At 40.2% G+C, this 19,327-nt stretch overlaps 1 protein-coding gene across 7 annotated transcripts in view; it reads right to left on the reverse strand.

Annotated features, from left to right (window-relative positions):
- Positions 1-4,097: 4,097 nt before the first annotated feature.
- LOC138750708 (importin-5-like) overlaps positions 4,098-19,327 on the reverse strand; it is a 144,065-nt gene continuing 128,835 nt past the window's right edge. For 3 of the 7 annotated variants that reach the window (XM_069912779.1, XM_069912783.1, XM_069912784.1), the window contains 6 exons: positions 17,833-17,944; positions 17,633-17,688; positions 17,314-17,436; positions 17,010-17,229; positions 15,372-15,600; positions 12,231-13,098 (listed from right to left, as the gene is read on the reverse strand). In XM_069912779.1, the coding sequence (XP_069768880.1) occupies positions 12,747-13,098; positions 15,372-15,600; positions 17,010-17,229; positions 17,314-17,436; positions 17,633-17,688; positions 17,833-17,944 (1,092 nt within the window). In that variant the 3' untranslated portion in view covers positions 12,231-12,746. Of the gene's footprint in view, positions 4,745-6,819; positions 6,962-12,228; positions 13,099-15,371; positions 15,601-17,009; positions 17,230-17,313; positions 17,437-17,632; positions 17,689-17,832; positions 17,945-19,327 lie in introns of those variants that run through there. The other 4 variants (XM_069912778.1, XM_069912782.1, XM_069912777.1 and 1 more) reach the window with 3 other exon arrangements.

Below are 19,327 nucleotides of genomic sequence, written 5' to 3' on the forward strand. Positions count from 1 at the left end.
TAGTTTTGGATAAACTCTTTCCAGAAGCATTAACAAATGAGAAATAAAATATTCAATAAATAATATTTCTCTATAAGAGGATTTGTCAAATGTTGCTAGTGTGCTGTCGAATAGTAAAATCTGAGGGCTATTGAGAATATGGGAGAATAACATGATTCCTGAAACAATCAAAAGGGTGACCGATTGTGGGCATGAACTCGAGCAGGGTTATTTGCCATGCCCTTTTTCCATTGGTACAGATATCCTTTGATTTACACACTTTTCAAGTTTTATGCCTAATGAGCTTGTATCCAGGTGCAGGACCATTTTTAACCAGGAATATATTTATCACTGTGACATGAAACTATTGGAAGATCGTTTTATCCTGAGATTAAAGTTCATAATCCTTACTCAGGCCTGTGTGCGGGAGGGCGGGGTTTGTGGGAGATTGGGTTGGACAACGACAGTGCGGGGGCATCGGCTCTCGCTGCAGGGCGGCATCTCGGCGGATCAGCGGCCCTGTCACCGTGAGTTGCGGATCGGCCTGCGGCAGGGAGGGGGAGTGGGCAACGGTCCTGGCGAGGTCAGGGCAGAGGCCTCCGGTTCCGGGCGCTGGGAAGCGGCCTTGGCTTCCCCTGACACCGGCCAGGCCCCAAAACCAGAGTCCACGGTGAGACCCTGCAATGTAAACAGAGGAGGTGGGGGCGATTAGCAGGCTGACGCAATGCATTCTGGGATTTGTTGTATTACTGTGCATGCGCTATACTGGCGCGGCGGCCAGCGGGCCACCTTTAATACATTTTTGAAATTATCTTGCGGGCCAAATATAATTATATCGCGGGCCAAAATTTGACATGTGTGACATAGAGTAACAGCCAAAGAGTTTGATTTGTTGGATTAGAGATCGAAATTTGGGATATCGTAGCTCATGCTTTGGAAGATAATACTCTGAAATCAGGATATATTAGAATAAGAAAAAGTGTCATCAATAACATGCGTTAGAAACTCAGGAGGTCATGCAGCATCCGTAAGAAGTAAAAGACAATCAACATTTTGGGTCTGACCACTATATTCATCAGAAGGAATTTCCTCTTTTAGTCTACAGAACCTTACAGAAAAAGATGCAGCAAGGGCTCACATTAGAACAATCGTGTGAGGTTTTTTCTTTTTCAAATATGGATATTGAGGTGAGATTTAATTGTAAACAAAATTGTAGAAGACCTCACTGGATGACAGCAGGTACGATGAACCTCTCTCTTCTGTAGATTTTTTTTAAAGAAGCTTGGAAGCAAAGATTTCTTGAGGATAGAGGGATCTTGCTGAGGGATGGTGGAAATGAACTTTTTCTGAAACTTATCCCAGAATTTTTAAATAAAAAGCACACTACAAGGGTACAACATCAGAATTGGAGCCTGGGAGGCACACGATGGAGCAAATGGCTTCTGTGAATTTCTGTAATTTAGGCGGGCATGCCAGCTTTGAAGCACAAAAATAATCCTGGCTATAATCCTGGGGATGGCTACCCTGGCCAATTGGTGGCCAATCTTAGCTTTAAATAATTAAAAATTTAATAAAAGTAAAATTCTAACAAAATTCTTCAAGCCAAGTACCTTCACCTCAAAACACTGAATACACTTTCTGTTGTGAGCTAACAGTTTTAAATAAGTTTAACAGAAATTCTAACTTCACTGCAAGTTAATCAAGAAGATGGAATGTCTGATACATTTTTATCCAAACTAAAAGTGAATATCTTTTCCCAAATCCTTATTTTCAAAATGTTTTGGAAGACAGTAATCTTACATATAAAAAAGTACAGAGAATTTTAAATGCTGGTAAAACATGGTTGCCGTACTTGATGTTTGCAAACTTTTATACTATGTAGTTCAAGATTAAAGTGGCTTGGATCAAAGCCCACCCATAAAATTGGTCATAGCTCAAGGTTAACATTACAAAAATCCACAGAGCCCATTGGTGTGCAGATCCTCAAACTTACTGTTTTCTTTAGAGCATTGGTACTGGTCCGTATTCTTAACAGGTATAATTCTTCAACAGAAATTCAAATCAGGATCCAGGGAACGCATGGCTTTCCTTCCTGGTTTATGTACACAAATGCATTTAGCCCATTGTATCCACTGTAAAGCTTGCAAATTACTTCATTAAAAATTTAGATTACACAGTTCTACAGCAGAGTCCTGATTGAAAAATAAAATGGTATATTATCAAAGTGCTGCCACTCTTAAATATTCCAGGACTTGAGAATGGCAACATGAATTTTAACAAGATGTTGAATGGACAGCAGAAGGCAACTATCTCACAGATCCAGTGACGGTTCAATCCTGACCATCCTGGCACGGTGGACTTCCCCCAGGAATTCTGGTTTCCTTTCACATCCCAAAGAAGTGCACATCGCCAGGTTGACTGGCTATTGTGAAGGTCCCCTGGTGTGTTGGGATTATTGCAGGATTAGTGGGAGGAAAGTTAGTGCAGACTTAATAGGCTGAAGGGCCAGTTTCTTCACTGGACCCATGCCAATTTTAACTGGTGCATTTTTAAATCATTTCCTGTACAGAACCTAAGTGGTAACGCTATCCAATATTCTTACCAGTTAAGGAATCGATTTTAATTTATAGACTCATGTGAATTGGGAAGACATTATTATATTAATTATTAATTATATTGAGTTCATGCTACCATTATGACATCTCGCAGTGAAGCAAGCTCTTCCTCCCAATTTCTTCAGCAGTTTGAAGAACACAAATTCTTCCTTCTTGCAAAGACAATGACTCTATGAACTAATTCCATGAAAACGGAGGCTTGTTCACAACTGCAGTGGTCCAGTAAGATCACCAATAATTGGATGAAGATGATTGTCTGTAACTACTCATCCTTTCTTGGGAAATGTATATTGCTGCTAGATTACTGGAGAGTATCAGAGGGACAGGAAATCACCTTTCTCATTCCACACCAATGAGATGGTCAAGTCCATGTGCCTTAAGGCTACATTTAGTGACCACAATGATGAAAGATTTCTAAAAATCACATTGCAACCTTCTGAACACCGGCCAAGTTGGTTGCAGCGGCAAGGTTTTGGCTACATAGAGATATGAAAGGTCAGTTTTGGGGAAAGATGTCAAGGGCAATAAAAAAGAAAATGGAGAAATACAGGGACGTTAAAAAGATTCTGGAACAAGACAAAAAAGTGATTGCTATAAGGGATAAAATTGCAGAATACAATGTCTTGCATTTTCTACCATTCTTAATATCTGAACTGCTTACCTGCTGAAGAAACACAAAAGAAAAACTAATTACTGAAACAAGATAGCTTTTGCATTAATTTATTCTGAAATTACAATTACATCGATAAGAACTGTTTTCTACAAAAGTTAGTAAAATCCAATAAGGGGGAAAACGAATGAAAATATTTGGGAAACAACAAATGTTCTGTAATTACCTGCCAAGGAGGTTTGTTGGTTACTCATTAACCCATTAGTAGTTTCAAAGAATATGCTTTGATTCCTTTTCCTCAATTTAGTTTGGTTAAGTGTTTGCTCTCAAAATTAAATCTGCCAGATTTTGCAAAAGTTTATCTAATTGTGAAAAATTAAAACTTGCTTTGTATTTAAGCTCAATTATCAGTTAGAGATTAGAGCCAAGCAATTCTCAAAGTTTGAGTATTACATCAACACTATTTTAGAGAGCACAAATATCACTGCTGCATAGTTTCAGATTGCTATTTCCCACAGGACACCCACTCGTTTGGAAGTGGGATCGATATTACAACATTTAAATGAAAGCCATTGAAAAACACTCGTTCAGATGCAAGTTGTGCACTTTTTGTAATGTAAAATCAGCCACACCAAATAATTTTACATTTATTACTGCAATGATGAAATTGCATAATAAAGCAGGACATCTTTGCCAATTTGTCTTTGGAATACCCTGATCTTATTTCACACACCCTTGAACTCAAATTCGCACTGTTCGAAGAAAGGTGACATTCTACAACAGCTGAAGACTAAGCTATCACCTAACCCATGAGCAGGTTTGTCTCCTCATTGACAAAGAAGGACGGCAAGTGAAAACTGTGTTCAAGTTAATAAAGGCGCAGATCACATGGATTCACATTGCATCATTTATTGGACTGAGGTACTGCTGGACATGCTGAAGGAATTCACATTTCAGAATTGTTTGCAGAACAGCAAACATGGGGCAGGATTATTAAAAACAATAGCATTGATGAGAGATCTTGCATGCCGCAGTTTTAACAGGCAGGAGAATATATTGCTTACCTTGTTCAAGGAAGGGGTAACCAATCACCACACTATTTACTACAACACTAGATGAATAGAAATATCTTACCAGTTTAATGTATGCCATTATCAGAGCAACTCGCTTCAAAATATTTATGGTTGATATGAGAGTTCTGTTTAAACTGACCACAATTGTGCTATGTTCTTATGATAAGAGTAGAAAAATAACTATCAGTGCTGTAAGGGTGGGATTTGAAGATATTCCTCTGTAATTTGCAGCAGTCTTAATACACAATGTGCGTTGAATCAGAGCTTCCTGCTACTCACTGCGGTCTGCATAAGTGACCACACAACAGTTCTCTCACAGAAGAGGGAGAAAGAAGACAAATCATGAATGATTTTTGCATGTTAGGAATATTTAAGGCTGATCAAGCAGTATTCAACAGATTCTGTATTGCTGCCTGCTGCGTTTCATTGAGCGATGCCATGCACTCAGTCCACAACCCACCTGAACCCTGGAATCAAAAGAAAGAGAGGCTTTTCAGCAAGTACAACTGTTATGAGCCCAAAGGACCCCAAAACCCAGAAGCAATAGATATTCACCACAACAAATGGTTACTTAAACAAAAGTTGTTTTTAATTATCTTTAAACTTGAAAACAGAATCAAACTTAAACTTATCTCTATTAACTTAACTAAACCCCATTCTACTTCTAGGCACACGTGTATGTGATGTGTGTGTAAATGTAAGAAAAGTTCTTTGGTTCACAGTTCAATCTCACGTCTCCTTCTTCCAAATTCACTGGATGCAGGCAATTCTTATACTGTGCACAGAATTTAACATGTATAAAGTTCACCACGCTCTGGTGCTCGAAAGGTAAATGTTTACTGCTCAGGAAGGTTCTCGTAGGGTTTTCAGATAGAGATTTGTTGTTCCAGAATTTCCACAACTGAGGTACCACCATTAGCCACCTCTATGTCTCGCTGATGAAACTGGCCCCATCAAGGTTCTCTAGATGAATAACCTCTTTGTTTCAGGCTATCACAGAGTTCCTTTCTGTTCCTCTTATTCCAAGAGAAACATCAGACAGATAGCACTTCCAGCCATCCGCCGCTCTGGAGCTTTTCTTCAGGTCCAACAAGCTTCCTGGCTTGCACTGTTCAGCTGCTTTCAGTGTCACACACACTAGCCGAGAGAGCTTGTTTCACCTCTCTCTCTCTTTCTCCAACTGAAACTGCTGGAAAGCCCATTTGACTCTCTCACTTGCCACAAAACCCCCACCTTCTTCAGCAAACCACAGGAGTTATCCTTCTGCTCCCATCTGTTGCTTTAGGTAAACAAAACCCAGGAGTGACCTTTCTGTGAGCACCAAAGATACTTGCAAATAGCCAGAGTGTCTCCAGTCCAAAACAATGGTCTATTCATTTTATGACATAATTTCAATTAGCACCTACTTATCAAATGTGCATAGCATTTTCTATAGTTTCTGTAAAGTTCACTGAATAGGAATTCTTCAGTATTTCAAATAAGATCTGTTTTAAAATGTGTGTATGTATGTAACCTACTCTAATTTTACCAATTATCTCCCAAATACATATTCCATAACACAACACTTTGTCAGGGGCAGTTAGTTTGTCATCAGAAAGGTCTGATATGCAACATGTACTACTTTATTAAATCATGTAATAAGAACAGTAGACAGATAAAAAGTCTCTAGCTAACTGGCTTTGGAGGAGATTCACTTTGGTTTGGAGATGAAGGGATTACCCTTTGATGAAAGATTGAGCAGCCTGGGACTATTTTCATTGGACAAGGAAAACACAAATGACAAACACAGAGATGAAAGGAAGAGATAAGAGAGAAGTTGGGTGGTTATATCCACTGGCAGCCTTAAAATTCAGGGCAAGTGGATTTAAAAAAGAGATAAAATTGAACTGCTTCTCTGAGGGAGGTATGAATCTGTGGAATTGCCTGCCCAAGGAAGCACTACAGACTGTCTCATTAATGTGCTTAAGACAGATAGATTTTACATAAGAGAATTAAGGGGCATGGGTAACAGGAGCGGAGTGCGCGACCAGATCAGTCATGATCTTATTGAATGGTGAAGCAGGCGTTTCGGGCCATGTGGCCTCTTCCGACTTGTGTTCTTATATTTATAATTAGACACTTTCCAAACAACATGTTAAACAGTGAACATTATCAGCAAGTCTTTCAAAGTTGTATCCAAGCGTCTCTGATCATCTTACTGTCAAGGAGCTCTATTGTCACAACAGCAAGCTCCCTCAATGTGGTAATAAGTAGACAGCTTATGTGATAAGCAAGGATTAATCATCAGCAAGGTGCAGAGATCTTCCTTGCTTGTTTACTTCTCATGGAATCTGGTGTTCATCTGACAGTAGATGGCTCCATTACCTCTGATTATGTAGCACTCCTTCAGTACCACATTGCAACATCAGCCTGGATTAGAGCTCCAGTCATTGGATTGCGACTTGAACCCACATCTTCTGATCGCGTGAGATTCACTGAACCAAGTGCAAATGAAGCAGTCCCTCAGTTAATATTCCCCAATGCGAGGTCTGACAATATTTACCTGCACTTGTCGTATTACATTGGCCAATCTCTTGCCACAGGTGTCTTCATTCTTTATTGCTTCATATGCAAGACCCTCAGCAATGATAGCAAACACTCGAGGAAGGCTTGAATTGTTCGGGCCAAGCACAATTGGATTGTTACTGTGGGAGAGGAAAAAAATACTTGAGATTAGTTGATTATGAAAATTAAATATTTTAGTGTCTTTTGATTCAAAATAGGAAACTTCAAAGTATTGAGTGAAATAGCCAATTTTAACTTTATGCCGCTTCTCAAGTGCTGCTCAAACTTTATAACTTTTCTCTCCTTAACATGTCTTTTTCTCCAAAATGCCCATATCCCCAACACTAACCAATGGACCAAAAATCTGCCATGTTCCATTTCTGCTCTTTTTTCCAATCACCATTTCCTATGTACCTTGAATAATATTTAGCTTCTGTACTTAATTATATAATGTGTATGAATATTTTAAAATTTATAAATAAAATATTAAAAAAAAATTTGGCTTCTGGACCCAAGCGCTGGAAATATATATCTACTGATCTCCATCTCCTCCCTGAAGATGCTCTTTAAAACTTGCTGATCTATGGTTTCTGTCACCTGTCCTCTTGTGGTTCAGGGCCAAATTTTGTTTGGGGAATTTTATTAAAGACAGATTTACAGTTCTGCATAACCTTGCACATTATCAGCTAATTAGATGGTTAGCGAGATGAAATCCGTGTGATGGTGGGAGACAACACAAGATCTAATGAGCAGAAAGTTCATTCTATTTGGGTAGAGATTTGGAATTAAAATGGGAGAGAGAAAAAACACACACACTCATGGGTGTTGTCAAGAGGCCATTAAATAATATCGCAGAGGCACAGACTATAAAAGAGAAATATCTGAAACATGCAAGAATGGAACTACAGTTGTAATGGAATACTTTAACTTGTACATAAATTGGGTGAATCAAATTGGCCAAGGCAATCTTAGATGGGTTCATGGAATACATCCATGGCAGCTTTCTTTAACATCATGTGACTGAATTTACAAGGGAACATGCTAGCTGAGATCTGGTAAAATAATGATCTCTCACTTACATCTTCTTGGAAAGAATAATCACAGTATGATTGAAGTTCACACATAATTGGAAAGTGATTATAAATCCAGTGTATTATGCCCAAACAAGAGACTAAAAGAGAAGTTGGTCAACGTAGACTGGGAACACAGGAGCAATGGAAAACTTTTAAAGAGTTTTCGCAGTCCTCAAAAATTGCCAAGAATTGTGGAAAACTGGAAATTTGGGAAAAATGTAACGCAAAGAACCTTTAATCAAGCAATAAAAGGAAAGATAGACGTTGAAAGTAAAGGAGCACAAAACAAATTGTAATATTTTTTATAATTGTATAAAGTGGAAAAAGATGGCTAAAATGAATACAAGTCCCCTAGAAGATGAGAATGGGAAATTACTATTGGATGACGTGGAAATGGTCAAGGCTTTGAACAACTATTTTGACATGTCTGACATTCCAACAGGAGATGTTAACAGTGTGATGAGGACCTAAATATATAATCACTGTAACTAAAGAGGTAGTGGGTTTAAAGTAAGCCAAGTCCCCTGGTTCTGATAAAATACTGAAAGAAGTGGTGGAAGTTATAATAGAGGCACCTACAGTAATTTACCAAAATTCTATAGATTTCTTGGCAGTCACGTAGATTGGAAGACAGCAAATGTCATACTGTGGCCACTGGAATCACAGTTGACATGATGAAATAACCACTTAGAATGTTTTTAGAGTTTATTCAAATGAATTTACTCTGCATCACACGCGCTGACGTCATCACGCACTGATGTCACATGGCCGGTTCAATGCGTGAGAGTTGTAGTGGCGCCAGAGCCCCGCTACAGGCTCCACCCAAAGAACCATCAGAAAGGTTTGTCTGTCTTTTAGGATGTTGACCTCTGCAATGGACTGTTAGCTGCTGCAGTGGGGAAGACTTATCCACATGAGCTTATTTAAGCCTGTCAATAGTGAAAGACTGTGGCTTCCCTCCAATGTCCAAAATGCAGGTTGACCTAGTTTGTCTGAGTATCCTTTCAGGTCCTTTGTAAGGCATCTGGAAAGGTTGACTAAGTTTCCCCCTTCAGACAAAGACATACTCGCAGTTTTTGAGGTCTTCAGGCACAAAGGAAGAGTGTTCTCCATGTGACAATGTGGTATAGGGGTCAATTTTTCTACAGTCTCCCTTAGCCTGCTCAATAGTTCCTTAGTATCATCAATGGAGTTGCAATGGTTGGGGATGAACTCCCCTGGGACCACCAACGATGTCCCATACACAAGCTCCACAGATGAAGCTTGGAGGTCCTCCTTTGGAGTTGTTTTAATGCCCAGTAATACCCAGGGAAGCTCATCAACCCAGTTCAGGTCCTCTAACTGAGCCATCAAGGGTGACTTGAGATGTTGAGGAAATCTTTCCACTATTCCATTGGCCTGGGGATGACAGGTATGATGAGTTGTTGAACCAAGCAAGTGAGATAAGGCAGTCCACATTAAGGAAATAAATTGTGATCCTCTATCTGAAGTAACATGCGCTGGTAAACCAAAACGGGACACCCAGGAACAGAGGAACACCAGAGCACAAGTGCTGTACTAGCATCTACCATAGACACAGCTTCGAGCCACCGCATAAACCTATCTTTTACTGTAAAAAGAAAACAGTATCCTCTTAAAACAGGAAGCAGATCAACAATGTCCATGTGTATATGAGCAAAATTGCTGGGAAGGACTGCAGTGGTGCCTTAGTATGTCGCTCAACTTTTTCTTTCTGGCAGACCTCGCCATTTGCGTAACATCTTTTTTAAGATCATGCCACACGAACTTGTCTGAAACCATATGAACGGTTGATCTAATCGATGGATGTGAGAGACCACGCACAGAGTCGAGTACTGGGCATGGGTGTCCGTTGATATATCACAGAGGAATAGTTTGCCATTAACTCCAAACTGGACATCTTTCAATTGCAGGTTTGTGATTGCAGTCCGATTAAGCATTTGTCTCATGGTCATGTTCTTGGGTCGCAACCAAAGCTATGTAGTCAATACCTTGATCTATAGACGAAACCTCAAGTGGAGCAGAGCGGAAAAGTGCATCAGTTACTACATTGTCTTTTCTGGAAATATGTAGTATTTTTGTGGAGAATTCTGAAACGAATTATAATTACCGTTGTGGTCGCTCTGTGACTTTGGAAAACGCAAATGTTAAGGGCTTGTGGTCGGTGTATATAGTAAAATCTCTGCACTCCAAAAAAATAATGGAAGTGTCGAATAGACAAGCAAATTCCAAAAGCTCTTTATCAAAAGCACTGGATTTCTTCTCCGCTTCATGAAGATGGCGGCTGAAGAATGCTAACGGTTTCCATTACCTGTTGACATATTGATGAAGTGCACCGCCTACAGCCATACTGGAAGCATCTGTAGAAAGGGCGATGGCTGCATTTAAGACTGGGTAGTTGAGCATAGTGGCATGAGTCAGCAAGTCTTTCATCTTCAAGAAGGTGTTTCCCTCTTCAATTCAATGGATGGTTCTGGCATTTCCAGAGAGTAAATCAAAAAGAAGCTTCATGATATGAGCTGCTCCCGGAAGAAACCAAAGGTAAAAATTTACTATTCCCAAGAATTTCTGCAGAATTTTAACTGTATCAGGTCTTGAGTATTTGATAATGGCCTGCAACTTTGGATGGCAGTGGAGTCATGCTTTCCTGAGTAATCCCATGCCCCCAAGAAATCAATAATTTCTTGTTCAAAAACGTATTTATCTGGATTGATGGCCAGTCAAAACTTTTTAAGATGAATAAAAAGTGTCCAAAGATGTTCCAAATGTTCTTCCTTAGTCCCACTGGTCATAACACATCTTAAAGCATCCATCACCCGTTGAAAAAATTGACCAGCATTCTTTAATTACAATGGCCTTCATAAAAATTTGAACAAACTAAATGGGGTAATTATTTCTGTTTTTGTAATGACTTTTGTCTCTACCTGTACTTGGTGATAGCCATGCACCAAGTCTATTTTGGAGAAGATCTTCACTCGATGCAAATTATTGGATAACATTCCAGGGTGGTGGCGCTGTTAAGCTGCTTGTAAACTCCACAAGGTCTTCATCCTCCATTGGGTTTCGGGACATATGTTATGAAGATGCCCACGGACTGTCGGACTTACGAATTATGCCTAGTTCCTCCATCTTGGCAAACTTTTCCTTAGCTAAGCACAGCTTCTCTGGAGGCAAGCAGTGCACTTTAGCATGGATAGGAGGGCCTTTAGTACAAATGCAATGAGTAACACCATGCTTTTCAGTGGAGGCAGAAAATGGTAGAGTAGTAATCTCAGGGAAAACAACCAACAGCTTGGAAGTAAACCTATTGGTTTACTTAATGTTTGAAGGCGCAGAGCAGGGGTATAGGCGTCTGCCAGAGGAATAGTCTGGAAAGTAGTTCCATCTATTAGCCAATGCCCTTTTAAGTCGACAAGGAATGAATGAGCCTGAAGAAAATTTGCACCAAGCAAAATTCAGGTTACTGCTGCTATAATAAATGGCCAAGTGTAAAGATGATTTTCGAACTCGACATTCATCTTCTTGGTGCCAAAGGTCGGAATTAACTGCTCTTAGTTGCAGATCCGGGGTAGGATGGAAATGTGTCAAAATCAGTGGGTGGATATACACTAACTTCTGAACCTGTGTCCACCAGAAATTTTCACTTGGACAACTGGTCCCATACATGGTTTCTCGCTAACCGCTGCAACCCTTACTGGTGGTTGGTCTGTGCATTTCCCAAAAACGGGCAGGGTGGAAGGCACCTGTGGGCATTTACTTCCCAACGCCTGTGGTAATAATACCAAGACAAGGTGCCCACAGGCTGCTTGCTTGTCTTGGTGCATTGTCTGTTTGTAGAGAGCAATGTGCTAAGAGCACAAGAGTGTGACATGGGGTCAATATCGGATGGGTTGGTTGTGCAGACTTGTCTTTCCTCGCTGTGTTTTTTAGCCAGCCAGAGTATGTCTGCCTCTGCCACTACAGCCTTTGGGTCTTCAAATGAACACTTGGATAACAAGAACCTAATATCACCTGGCATTCGCTCTAAAAAAAGCTGCTCGAGTAACATATTGGGCCTTTCGCCAGCTGCCGAGAACAGCATTTCATCCATTAGTTCTGAAGGGCACGGTCTCCCAACCCACTGAAATGTAGTAGTTTGGCTGCCCTTACCATATACTTGTAATAAAAGTGTTTTTAAAGTGTCATACTCACTGGTACATGGTGTCTTGGGTAAACTTATACCTCTCATTTTGTTCATTTTAGATTGGTCACAGTGTTTGAGCTACCGAAAGAAAATAGACACACACACCGAGAGCAGTTCAGTTCATACAAATGTTTATTACAAATTCAAAAGCTGATTTTAAACTACAATATGCAAGCCCTTCCCGACTATACTTATCAACGTCTGAACTGGTCCCAACTGCCAAAGCGAGGCAATGACTGCACACTTGTAGTAGGTTGTCAGGGCGCCAGTAGCAGCTTCTCCACTTCCCCCAACCGGGACGTTGGCTGGACTCTAGAAGTTGCTCTTCTTGCTTCGAGATGTTGCCACTTCTCGGAGAGTCTCAAACTTCAGCAGTGGGACCATGGCTTATATTACCCAAAAACTGCTTACTCAAACACCTATTCCCAGCACAGCAAGAAAGATAAGCGAGCAAGCTAGGCTTCTATCGAATAACATAATTTTCAGCTTATCACTTTGAATACAATGGTTTATTTTGCATCAAGGCTAGGTCTCTGACAGTCTGTGACCAAAACAAGCAGGAAGATTAAATGTTCTTGGTACACAGATGTCCTTTCGTCAGATAAATGCATCTCTGGCCCCTCGGTGGAATTTAGCTTATGTCTGCTGATACTAAAACACAAGCAGGCTCTCAGCCTTGCAGAAGCAAAGGCTGTAAAAGTAAAAAACATGGTTAGAATTTTCCATTACACATGGTGGATCCTGTAGGAAGTCACCGACCCTCTTAGCGACAGCCTGGGCCAGGGTACTGACAAGATGGTAATAACGAGTGGTGTCTAATTTGACTTTGCGAAGGGGAAATTGTGCTTCAGTCTGTTGGAACCAGCTGTCCAGAAAGGTGGTAGCTTTATAGCGACGGCTGCAGAGTCCATGGTTGTTCAAAAGTAGGTTTTTGGACTTGGAGTCACCAATTGTGGCCACTGGAATCATAGTGGATACGACGAAATAACCACACAAGGCATTTCTAAAGTGAATCAATAGGATTTACTCTTCATCACCCGCGCAACCTTTTAAAAGCCAGAATCACACAATGACATCATTGTGCACTGACATCACATGTACAGTTCAATGCCTTCTGGGAGTTGTAGTGCCAACATAGTGTTGCTACACCACCACGGTTTACAAAAAAAAAGGATGAAGACAAAAAGCAGGCAATTTTAGACCAGTTAGTTTCATGACAGTAGTTGGGGAAATACTTGAAGCTATAATTTAAATAATACTGATACGTTTGAATAAAAATTGTTATATCAGGCAGACTTGGATGGATTCAGGAAGGGCAGGTCACCATTGACGAGTTCTTTGGGAGTATAATATCCCAGTGAATGGGGTTAAAAAAAAGTAAATTGGTAGATGTTACATACTTAGATTTCCAGAAGCAACAAGATGGAAAAGCCAAACACAAAAACATCAAGGGGATAGATTTTTATGTTAGCATGTAAAAGTTTAAGTGAGATTTACAAAACAAGTTTTTTTTTTAAATACAGATTTGTGGTTGGTGCCTGGATATGCTATTAGGGGAAGAGGTAATATAATTTGACATCATACTCATTTGAAGGTCCTGTTTGTGCATTCTATCTTTTCACATTTCCATGTCAGCACATACTCAATACTGGAATAGAATGCCAATAGAGACAGTGCTTTCAAGTATTTCAAGTGGGTCTTGAGTCTATAATGTAGACAGCCAAATGCACTTTCATACCATCTTCAAACAAGCAGACTTGTTTGAAGCAATTCAGCTTTGTGTTTCTCAGATTTAATGACCTAATGTTACCCAAGTCATGGAATCTTTAGACTCCCACTTGTCAAGGACAGGAGATCATTCCAAAATATGTACATAAAACAGATAGATGTGTATATAAATATATTATATATATAAAAATATCTAATATACATATGTGATTATTATGTATGCATGTGCAACATGGTTGAGAGAAATGCTGTTTTAAACTGGTTGTATATGTATAGTCCGATGATAATAAATTTGAACTCTACTTGAAAGTAACTTGCATTGATGTTCCAAGGAGTTGGTCACACTGGTTTGTAGCGCCATCTGTAGGTTTTGTATATCTGTATATTTGTGAAAACATACAAACTGTGAAAAGATCAAACTGCGCTGGGTAGGTCACGTCTCCAGAATGGAGGACCATCGCCTTCCCAAGATCGTGTTATATGGCGAGCTCTCCACTGGCCACCGAGACAGAGGTGCACCAAAGAAGAGGTACAAGGACTGCCTAAAGAAAGCTCTTGGTGCCTGCCACATTGACCACCACCAGTGGGCTGATATAGCCTTAAACCGTACATCTTGGCGCCTCACAGTTTGGCGGGCAGCAACCTCCTTTGAAGAAGACCGCAGAGCCTACCTCACTGACAAAGGAGGAAAAACCCAACACCCAACCCCAACCAACCAATTTTCCCTTGCAACCGCTGCAACCGTGTCTGCCTGTCCCGCATCGGACTTGCAGCTGATGCGGACTTTACCCCTCCATAAATCTTCGTCCGCGAAGCCAAGCCAAAGAATATTTGTGAATATACAAACTGATGCAGCAAGAATACTTTCAATTATGGTACTTGTCACCAGGTACTTGGGCTAATCAGCAAATGCCAATGACGGTTGGCTTCTGTGGAACACATCATTTACTAACTGGTGCCATTAATGGTGACCACATGGTTATGGGATTGCAATAAAAATCCATTAATATTCTTTAGAGGAACTAGACTCCCTATTGAGTCTGGTCATTATGCACAGCAGACACTGATGTAGCTAGCTGCCAGGTAAACGTTCAGCAGGCAGTTATGAAATCCAAATGAGGGTAGATGCTGGAAATCTGACACAAAAACTGGAAGTGCTGAGAATACTCTGCAGGTCAGGCAGGATCAATATTAAAAAAAAGTTACAAACTGTCGGTTTTATTTTAATTGATTGAATAGGCTTCCCTGGTTACTCCAGGTTTTCTCTCACAGCCTAATGACGTGCTGATTCTTCGGTTAATTGGCCACGGCAAATTTCACCTCGTGCCTTTTAGGAAGTAAAGGTGAAGCTGATGGGAATGAGAGAGGAAAAATGGGAATAATATAGGGAAGAGTTTATGGGCATCATAAATGTTGTGGGGTGAATAAATCATTTCCATGATGAACAACACAAACTCTTTTCCAAGATCTTGCCCCGGAACAGCCTTGCACCTTATCACAATACCTCACCAAGTTGGAATTAGTGTTGTGATCAGATGAACAACTTACCTTTCAATAAGGTCACACAAATAACTGAAAGCATGGACAGCTTCTTCTTTGTCTTCATGCAATGGAAGCCACGAGAGCCAATGTGGTAAAATCTCATTGACATTTACACATTCTGGTCGACACTTCATCACCTTCCCAACAGCGGATATACAGTTCTCGGTTGCATTAATATTTTCTTTGGTTTTGGACCCTTCCATCTGGATAACCCCAACCAGGAGTGGGATTGCCTCTGTTTCGAGAAGAAAAAATATGATCCCAACAATCAGTTTTCCTTAAAACCTTCAATGTCTACACAGAGTCTATCCATGGGAGAACAACTTGCAAGGTGAAGGCTGACCTTTTTTTTTATATAGTGATACCTTCAGCATGGCCAAGCAAACAAACTATGGTTAGGATTGTGTATCACATACTCCAGAATGTAGTCATCCCACACATTTTAAAGCTGCCCTCCTGAGCATGTAGTTAGCAGAGCGCAGATCGAATGTTCAACTTCAATTGCTAAGACCATACCCATATGAATGTATTCAGCAGAAGTAAGAGAAATTTCAAAACCTCCACATGGTAAATAGACCAAATGATATTTGACAAAAACTTCAATTAGCAACTAATAAAAACATTTATGTAAGCACTCTTCAAAACTCTGCAAGTCCAAAGATACAGCATGCACGTTTTGTTAACCATTAGTACACTTGTACAAAATACACCATGAAATTCCATCTTTGTCACACTTATGCATAATAATTCCATTGTGACTACAAGGCTTTCCCACAGAATAAATATAGCACACAGTAGCTTTTAGCTATATGCAGCACTTGCTTGGTGGTCGAAGCACTATCGTCTAACCTTCAATAAACTGTGGCCACATTCTGCAAGGTTACAATTCCAAGCCCCTTAAGTATTAATTTGAATGGAAAACTTTCATCAATTAATTCAAGTTTCAAAATATCTTTACCCATTGAACAGAGGAGGAAGTTGATGGTGGCGGTGCGGGGGCGGGGGGGGGGGGAAACACATTGAGTTTATGGCAGTGCTCAAAGATCTCTCCCACACCAAGGTACCCAAAATCCTAGGGACATCTCAATTGTGATATCAAATAGGTTTTGAAAATTATTAGAGTGCCATTTAAAATATGCTCATTTTCCTACATGATAAAATATATTTATTTTTAAATTTTAAAAATCAGGTGCTTGGTAACAGAAACATCAATAGTGAATACGTTTGAATATGTAAAGACTTTCAATTGTCAGAATCTGCTTCAATCAGTTGGCTCAGACAAAGTTACCATGCTTTCATAGCACCAGCCCAACCCACTACTCATTTATATCACCCATAAATTAAGCTCTGAAACTGGCTGCTTGAGTTAAAGTTTCGGACCCCTCCCGAAAGGCTCAAGGTAAAGTTTGATAGAAAACAGGTAACAAATAGATGTGGATTAACTCCTGGTGTGCTCGTAACAAGATTTCAGCTGATATTTTAATGCTAAGTTACTGCAATTTACTGGAGTCAGAGAGCTTGCAGCATTATATGTTGCAAGAATGCTAGAGAACTAAAAAGGACTTGTGTTGCATGTAAAATCTCTTTGGCACAACCCCACTCAGTGTGTTGATCTGTACAAAGAAAACAAAGCATTGAACCTACCTGTACAGAATGGCCTGTAATTCTCTCCACCAAATTGAGCCATCACTCCAATTCCGTATGCTGCTGCCTGTCGGACCTCAGGACTGTTGTCGCAGACATATTGCAACATGGGCCGCAGGAAGTATTCTGCATATTTAAAGGATGTTGGGCTGCAATGCTCAATGACATCATCAAAGATGCACAAACCCCACTGCTTGTCTGCCCATGGTCTGTGTGGACACTGCAGAAATGAGAAACATTTGTCAGCTTGAAATCACTGGGAAAACTGGAGCCAGTCTCAAATAATCTTTTGTTATTAACTTACAATTAGATTGACTATTAGAGGGAGAATCTGTTCAAACCATGGCAGCACTTTCTCTTTGTAACAGCTGAACATAGAGTGTAAGATGTCCGAAATTTTAGTCAAGATGTAAACATCACTATCATCCTGTAAATAGACAAACAATTGCATAATAACCTCTTAAATTAGTCTGCATTCATTCAGAATTTCCTTCTGGTGGTTAAGAAATAGAAAATATCTTTAAGAAAGATTTTCCTTAAGTAAATTAATTGGTCACCATAGTAAGAGCATGACAGACATGTTTAAGATCATTTAACAACCATAATAAATAAACAAATATTACTTCATCTTGCAAGTTTTCTTCCACTTGTTCATCATAGTCTTCATCTTGTCTTTTTGCTGAGGTTTAAAAAAAATAGGCAATTAAATTGCAACATAAATCTACAACTAAAATTTGCAATATTGGCAGCAAGTTATAAGTTACACCAATACTACTGGCAAAAGTCCATCTTGAAGTTTATTAAAGGTGCAACACACTTATACCTTGTCTCAGTTCTTGATTTTTGAAATGTTCCTCCAATTTTCCTTTCATAATGTTGCCCAGTTCCTCAAGATGTTCCTTATTTAAGCAGCCTTCACCCATCAACTCTATACACTAAAGAGATCAGAAAAGTACAAGGAACAAATCAATAATGACCTAAGCACTGAAGCCAGATAAGGGATAGAGTACAAGATACTAAATTGCAAGACTGGCAGAGGTGATCCTCAGAGGAATATTCTACTGGCTGGTACACATTTTGGCCAGACTATCAACAGATCATTGAAATTTCTCAGTTTAGTTCAATTCATTCCAGTGGTCAACCAAGTGGGTTAAGAGGTTCTTTTTGTTAAGTCTAAAGCTGACTGATGTCAATGTCAGACCAACACTTGTATTTTGTTTTCTCCCACTCCAGATCCGTGATCCTTGAATTTCTTTGCATTGCTCCTTGTTGATGCATTGCAGCGATAATTTTGTCATGAAATATATCTAACATTTTTTTCTCATGGGATTATTTGAATTGAGATATTCCAGTTCAAAAAGCAATGCACTTATATGTCCATTGGTCATCTTTTCATCTCTTCAAAGCATTCGGTCAGTCTCAACACCTTTCATGGAGACTTAAATGACTGACCACTTCTCCTCACAGATGCGACCTGACCTGCCAAGCATCTCCAGCTTCTTTGTTCACTCACTATTTCAGCACCTCCAGTTTTTGTGTTTCTCAAGCTGTTCAGTATATTGATGATACAAAAGCTTTTTAAAATGAGGATGGACATTTGTTTACCAAATAGCAAAGAATTATCAATTTAGTACTCAAGAATTCAGGAAAATATCTGTCATCTTGGGGAAGACAAGACTTGCCTGATCTTTGCTTGTCTTTGAAGGCAGACAAGCAAGAAATTGCAAAGAATATTCCTGGTTAAGGACAGAGATCAAAGTTTGTGTCAAATGTCACTCATTGTGGGAGAGACGTGAAAGCAGAACCCCAGAACTACAAGAAAATAAACCAAGAAAAGAGCCTTAAAAATCAGTAGAAATACATACAGGTGGCAATGGGAAGACACCAAGAGCAGCAGGATGACAAAAAATACCAAGTCTGCAAATAAGAACAGCAAGGAACCAGCGTCTAAGTTTCCAGATCAAGTCGAGGTGCCTCATGGTGGAAAAAATGGTGGGGCCACTTCGAGGCCCACTGGTGAAGTTGACGCCCAGAACGAACAGCCTGCCTCACAGGAGAGTCAGGACTGGGGAGACAACGCTGCCTAGGATCAGCTGTCGCCAGCAGGAGACCAGCAAAGCTCCTTGGGGAGAGAGAGGAAGGTTCGGGACCCCCCCCACCCCCGCAGCAAGAGCATTCGATAGGGTGCGTTTGCGCTGAGCACAATACTCGAGCCACAGTGAGGCAGTTGTGGGGAAAGAGGCCGGGAAGCACAGCTGAAGAGTCGGGTCAGGTAACTTGATGAGGTCCAGTGACGAGAGCAACGAGGGTGAGGGTCG

This window comes from Narcine bancroftii, unplaced genomic scaffold (genome assembly GCF_036971445.1).
Source record: "Narcine bancroftii isolate sNarBan1 unplaced genomic scaffold, sNarBan1.hap1 Scaffold_235, whole genome shotgun sequence".
In the NCBI taxonomy this organism is placed as follows: Eukaryota; Metazoa; Chordata; class Chondrichthyes; order Torpediniformes; family Narcinidae; genus Narcine; species Narcine bancroftii.